This window comes from Chenopodium quinoa, unplaced genomic scaffold, assembly GCF_001683475.1.
Source record: "Chenopodium quinoa cultivar QQ74 unplaced genomic scaffold, ASM168347v1, whole genome shotgun sequence".
In the NCBI taxonomy this organism is placed as follows: domain Eukaryota; kingdom Viridiplantae; phylum Streptophyta; class Magnoliopsida; order Caryophyllales; family Amaranthaceae; genus Chenopodium; species Chenopodium quinoa.
Window position 1 is genome coordinate 2,312,524 of NW_018745054.1, and position 6,726 is coordinate 2,319,249.

The 6,726-nt window shown below is 34.4% G+C and overlaps 1 protein-coding gene across 1 annotated transcript; it reads left to right on the top strand.

The window, feature by feature from the left end:
• Positions 1–222: 222 nt before the first annotated feature.
• On the top strand, positions 223–5,633 carry LOC110709175 (protein YIPF6 homolog). Its single transcript, XM_021887391.1, has 3 exons — positions 223–1,238; positions 4,815–4,889; positions 5,076–5,633. The coding sequence occupies exons 1-3, from the start codon at positions 708–710 to the stop codon at positions 5,334–5,336; spliced, it is 867 nt and encodes a 288-aa protein (XP_021743083.1). The 5' UTR covers positions 223–707; the 3' UTR covers positions 5,337–5,633.
• Positions 5,634–6,726: the final 1,093 nt, after the last annotated feature.

Below are 6,726 nucleotides of genomic sequence, written 5' to 3' on the forward strand. Positions count from 1 at the left end.
GAATTAAAGGAAGAAAAAGGGAAAATTGATGATTTTGGAAGAATTAAGTGAAGGAATTGAGGAGAGATGAAGGTTTTAGAGTTTAATGTAACAACCAGAATGTTAGGTCGAAGAAAAAAGGAGGGAAGTTAATAAAGTGGGGCCCACAATCGGAAATTCTACCTGAAAACATAAAAAGGTGGTAATCTGAAAATTGTTTTAATTTAATGGGTGGTTATTTAAAATAAAAGTTTTAATGGGTGGTAATTTCAAATTAGAACCCCTTTTTGAATGGTAATTTAAAATTTTTCCTATTTTATATTGCGAGCGTTAACGGGAGCTTCGAGGGCGGTGTGCCGGTGTCTACTAGACCCAAAAACAATATACCAAATTTTTTGTCTTATTCAAATCTTGACCAAAAAAAAAAACAAAAAAAAAAAAACAAAATCAAGAGTAAAACACACGATGGGGCCAAACTTTGTTCACCTTGACACCTTCACCATTACTGAGTGACCTCCAAGCGTACAATGCTCATCTTCTCCGACAACTCCCCTCCTTTCCCCCGCCATTAACGATCTCTCTTCTACACACATACAGACACTCTCTCTCTTCCTCCCCATTTTCCCTCCTTCTCCTCAGATCCACACCCTTCTATTCTAGATCTCTCTTTCCCCAAATCCCCACTTCCCCAATCATCTTCCTCAAATCATCTTCCTCATCAAATAATCATGTCACACACAAATCCAAACAGCGACACAATCCCACTCCATTCCTCCTCCCAATCCGACATCGACGAGATCGAGAATCTCATCCACTCCTCCATTCACTCCGCCCCTTCGTCCGTCCTCCCCGCCGCTCGCCCCCCTTCTCCTCCTCGCGCCTCCATCCCCGTCTCCTCTTCCTCCTCCACCCCTTCTCCTTTCATCCCCTCCAATCTCCCCCCTCCTTCCGCCCCTCCTCCCTCCAAACCCCACTCCGTACCCTCTATTACACCCTCCCCACCACCTTCATCATCATCTAACTCTGCCGGTATTGCCGCTTCTGGGTTCGGCTCCCCTCCCAACACCCTCACTGAGCCTGTTTGGGATACTGTTAAGCGAGATCTGTCCCGAATTGTTAGTAATTTGAAGCTTGTTGTCTTTCCTAATCCTTATAGGGAAGACCCTGGTAAGGCGCTTCGTGATTGGGATCTTTGGGGTCCCTTTTTCTTCATTGTCTTCCTTGGTCTTACCTTGTCTTGGTCTGCTTCTGTCAAAAAGGTAATCATTTTTCTTTTGTTTTAATGAATTTATTGTTTCTGTGTTCTGGGGTTTTGTTAATTTGTGATTTCAAGATAATGTGGTTGTTTGGATTGGTGTGATAAATACACGGAAAATCGATCATATCAAGATTTTTGCTGTTGTGTACAGTGTACTGTATTTTATTTTAGTCAACTAAAATTAAACTGCATTTTGATGATACTGGGATATTTTTATTGTTTTTGGATTCTGGGGTTTGGATGTGACAATGCGGAAATGAGATCAAACGATCCTTGAAGGTGTGTTAATGAGTAATTAGGACTTTAGGTTTTGGTAATAGGACAAAATCTATACATCACTTCTGAATTCTTCTGGCATTGGCTTGGTTTAGGATGGGGTTTGGTGTGCAGGAAATCGGTTTTGGGACAATGTAAGGAGATGAAAGTATGGTGCTTATTTTGTTTGATGTGGAAATTCCCTTCTTGATGTGTATTTTAGCAATAAATGGCAATTTTTACGATGATATTAAAGTTGGTTTTGATCTCCTAGACCGATATAGGTTGGAAAGAGAATGAATGAGTCAATGGATGAAATGTAATTGAGGATTGAAAAGTATTGACAATCAATACCTCTTGACTTTGAAAATATTTGATTAGTGAAGTTTCTGTGGCTCGATATTATTTGTAGCTCATGGTTTGATCTACTCCTAATTTTATAGATCAATTGACTTTTTGTGCGAGACTGCTCCAATTGTTCTAATGAGAAAGAACTTTTACTCATGATCAAGAAGATGATTTTCTCAACCATTTTGTGGTGTGGCAGGGTAAAATAATATTTAAACTTCATAGAAGATCAATTGATGATTTTTTTTTTTGGGCCTGTTGTGTTAATACACAAAAGTGAACAAACAATGCTTGAATATGTGTTGGTTAGTAATTAGGAGGGTTTAGTTATTACTAATTTAGTATTACAGCCATTAGAATGACACCATGTTTAACAATCCTGGCATTGTCTTGGTATGAGTCATAGTACCAGGAAGAATCAGTCATCGATAAACATGGCATGCAGCAAGGCTATTATTAGAAGAAAGAAGAGGATGGAATCAGATAGGAGTTTGGTTTTGTTTAATGAGTAAATTCCCTTCTCATTTCTTATTTTAGCCATTATTGCATATTATAATTGAAGAATGTTTGTTAATTGCAATGAGATAAATGTTAGTTTTCATCTTCTAGACTTGATTTGGGCTGAATGGAGTATATGAATCATAGTATGAGGAAGAGTAACAGTCAATATTTGTTGGCTTTGGAGAACATCTGGGAATTAAAATTATCTGTACTGGGAATTCATTTGCTGCCAAAGTTTCTTACTGAATGATAGTTCAAGAGAATATATGTACTGGAATGTTCCAATTGACTTGATCAGAACTAAAATTAAAATCTGCTTGCAATGGTAAGCTGCTTTTCTAAACCTTTTTGTTGCATTGCAGTGCAAATAATAGTGTTAGCCTCATAAATTTTTTTGCTTGGGAATAATGTAATTTCCATCCATCAATTCAATAAGTACATTTTGAATTTATAAGAATTCTGGGTTTTTGATGTCAAGTGGTTATTTCTCTGCTTTCAAGGTGTTAAGATATATACACTGCAAATTGATTATTGTCTGGTTCCTTTCGGTATATGATAGCCTGCTGAATTATCTTTTAGAAAAAGAAAGATAAAACTAACTTTGTGTTTCTTACATGTAAGAGAATTGTATATCTTAATAGAAGAAAGTGTGAGACTAATTTGCTAGTGTAGTTGATGGCATGGACTTAAAGGCTCATACGACTATAATTTGAATTTTGACATATGGTTCTGAGGTTTAGACATGCTAATAATAATATATTATCAAGCACTAGCTTGGAGATTTAAAAGTTGGGATATTAAATTTATAAGCTAAATTGAGGTATACCAAATGAAGGTGTTAAATAGAATATGAATCAATTGCATCTTTGGGAGATCAGACTATATTGAGTGTATATAAGTGACTTATTGGGAAGACATCTTTGTTCATACAGCTGATCTCATCCTTATGGGATTAAGGCTGTAATATTTTATGTCGCTGTTGTTGTAGATAGGGTTGCCTTTTAGATCAATAATTAACTCAAAAAGACATTTTTGTGTTTTTTTAGGGCAAGACTATAGAACCTCTTTGAAATTGTATGGTGAATCTAACCTTACCTTCCCCTTGGGAGAAATTATAGCCAAGCTCATATGCTAGCCTATATCCGAAGAGATATAGAAAAGCATATGTAAAAACAGGCTCATGGGCAGCCTCCTAAAAGCCCAATGTAAAAAAAAAAAAAAATTGTGTAAAAGTTTGTCATTCTACTTTCTAATAGAGTCGTTAGTTCCGCAGCTCTGGTAGAAATATAGATAGTCAGAGTTAACAGATAAGGACATCCGTTCATCAACATCAATAGACAATGGTATTTGGAAAATAAAAAAAAAGTTCCCATCCCTTTTGGGACGTGGTAGTATAAAAAGTCAAAGAATTTAGAAGGTGACCGATAGGTATAACATCATTCTGATGGTCAGTTGGGGTTCTTGTGCAAATGCAAGTGTTATATGATAATTAGTGACACACACATATATAAATGATATCACTCTAAATTCTGCAGAGGATAATATGAAGAGATAAATTGTGAGGGGGCATTTTTAAATTTGTCTAGAACTTGTGTAGTTTTGAGGAAAATATCAAATAAAAGAAAATTCTCTTCTTCCATCTTTGGTTATATTCATCCATTTGAATGGTTTCGTTCTTTGCAATTAACACCATTCTTGTCTGCAAAAGCTTCGAAGTCCCCAGCTATACCAATTATGTTTCATGGTAAATACAGAAATAAATAAATACTTGCATCAAGCTGTGTTTATTAGTAGTTGATGGTTTCTAGAGAAAAGCTTGCATTTGGTATCTTTGAATTAGATAATAGATCTTTCGTTGAATCTTTGATCCATTGACAGAAGTTATATTAGTTGAGCCAAATCATTTGTGCTCTTTGTCATTACTCTTGTACAGTTGCAATAACAAAAGAGCGGAGGAAGTATCATTTTAAGCAAATCGTTCTCCCAAACCTCAATAAGTCGTGTTGGGTCAGATCTTCTATAATTGCTGCTCACTTTTTGGTTTTCCTCACTGGTTATTTGACACCTGCTTAATCATCCATATATATATAAAAAAAATTAATTCACATAGTACCATATTAATGCCCAACATAAGCTTTAGGGCCAATTAGGGGCCATTCAAGTCCCTTACACATCCTAAACCAACATAAGCTCACTGTGTAATATTGATGTTATTGTATAACTATTTTCTCAAGTGATTTAACTATTTTTCACTCACTATTAATTGGCCATATTAATACCTAGGCAAGAGGGAAATAAAGAAGTGTAGTTGTTCTGGTGCATCTTTGTAGTTTAGTGATTATCACTATTGTCCCTATATTTTATTTTTATGTTATTGCAATTAGTTGCTCTGGTGCTTCTATTTTCTTTCTTTCTTTTCCAAGGCAGTTTCTGTAGAAACTAATTTTTCGTGTGGTACTGTTGATGTCTCCAGTCAGAGGTGTTTGCTGTTGCTTTTGCCCTTCTTGCTGCTGGTGCTGTAATTTTGACACTAAATGTACTGCTATTGGTAAGAGAACCCTTTATGTCTTTTCTTTATGTTCCATTTTCCACAACTTCCCCCCCAAAATATAATCCTAAGAACAAGAAGATGAATGATGTCTAATAAAACAATATTGGAGAAACTAATATCAAACGTAGGAGACTATATAATATTTGCATGCTACTCACAAATGGTTTGGTAATGTTGGTTTAGGGTGGACACATAATTTTCTTCCAGAGTTTGAGCCTTCTAGGCTACTGCCTTTTCCCTTTGGACGTCGGAGCTCTCATCTGCATGTTAAAGGATAATGTGATTATCAAGATAGTTGTGGTTTGTGTGACTTTGGCCTGGAGTTCGTGGGCTGCATATCCATTTATGAGTTCAGCAGTTGGCCCAAGGAGAAAAGCTTTGGCTCTCTACCCAGTGTTCCTCATGTATGTATCCGTTGGATTCCTCATCATTGCTATTGATTAATTGCTGAGGGGTGCTCTTGAGAAATATCAGCTGGGGATGCTGCACCAATATATATATTTTCATGCTGAACTGGTTGTGGATTCTTCAAACAAAATCTTGTTGGCCTGATAGTTTATCGATAACCAATTTTGTATAACATTCTATAGCAAATTATATGCAAACCTGGATAACGTGCTCTGAATGTTTGTTATTTTAGTTTGTTCAGTTGATATATTCATCTGTGTAATGAGAAGTGTCTGGAATATATATCTGAAGTTCTGATATAAGTAATCGTCTCCGCTTTGCTTTAGTGGTTAATCTTTGTTGCCTCTTCCATTTCAGAATAATTGGGACCTTTTTTTGCACTAGTTTAATTAAATTATATAGCGAAATAAAGTGAGTGTAAAATCGTTGTAAATAATGTGAAATGAAGGTAGTATTAAAAAAGAATCACATTTATAAACTGAATAAAATAAATTGATTTTTTTTCCATCTATGTAGACACCAAGTTATTTTATTTTTTATTTTGACAATGATGTAAATGCTAAAGATGTGTTAGCATTTTTAAGAAAAAATTGTCAAAAAAAAAACGAACCTTTTTAAAGCCATTTCACGAAAAAAAAAACCTTTTAAAAGCTTTTTGGTTAAAAAAAAATCACCACGTTATTTATTATTATTATTATTATTATTATTATTATTATTATTATTATTATTATTATTATTTGCGAGAGAAAGGGCCTATTCACATTTATTGAGCTGAACTGAACTGATTGGAGCTGAGCTGAACTGAACTGAACTGAGTTGAAATGAATATTTTATGGGAGAGGGAAATTAGGAGCTGAACTGAACTGAACTGATTGGAGTTGAACTGAACTGAACTGAATGGAGTTTACTGAACTGAACTGAAATTAAGTAAATGTGAACAAGCTTGAAACATATTTCCTTACTTATCCTTTAATTAACTCAATAAGACTCTAGTTTCCTCCCATTTCTTCTAACTAGATTAAACCCCGTGCAATGCACAATTTTTAAATAACTTTAGCGACAATAAATTATATCAGAACAAGTATAACTCAGTATTAAAAAGTATGAAATATAGTTCTTCATAAAAAAAAAGTATGAAATGTATTGTTTAAAAAAAAAAATATGATAGGAATATATATGTGAAAGAAAATAATTAAATATATATGTAATAGTTATTATGGGCAATGTTATATTTAAAGAAGTTTGTTTTAGATTTTGTACAAATCAATAGTCAAAATTTTGATATTAATATAAAAATAAGGTTTTTTTAGTAAGTTGTTTTGGAGGGAAAACTCTTTATATTATATTGCCAAGTGTCCCTTCAAGTTCGGCTTTAGTATAATGTAATTGATTACCTCTGACCCACCCAATAACTAGATTTAATTTA

What these genes read in the sequence shown, in the direction of transcription:
- LOC110709175 (XM_021887391.1), top strand. Translation starts at nt 708, where the DNA reads ATGTCACACACAAATCCAAACAGCGACACAATCCCACTCCATTCCTCC. An exon ending in GGTCTGCTTCTGTCAAAAAG is followed by an intron (nt 1,239 to 4,814) that starts GTAATCATTTTT and finishes TGATGTCTCCAG; the next exon opens with TCAGAGGTGTTTGCTGTTGC. An exon ending in CACTAAATGTACTGCTATTG is followed by an intron (nt 4,890 to 5,075) that starts GTAAGAGAACCC and finishes ATGTTGGTTTAG; the next exon opens with GGTGGACACATAATTTTCTT.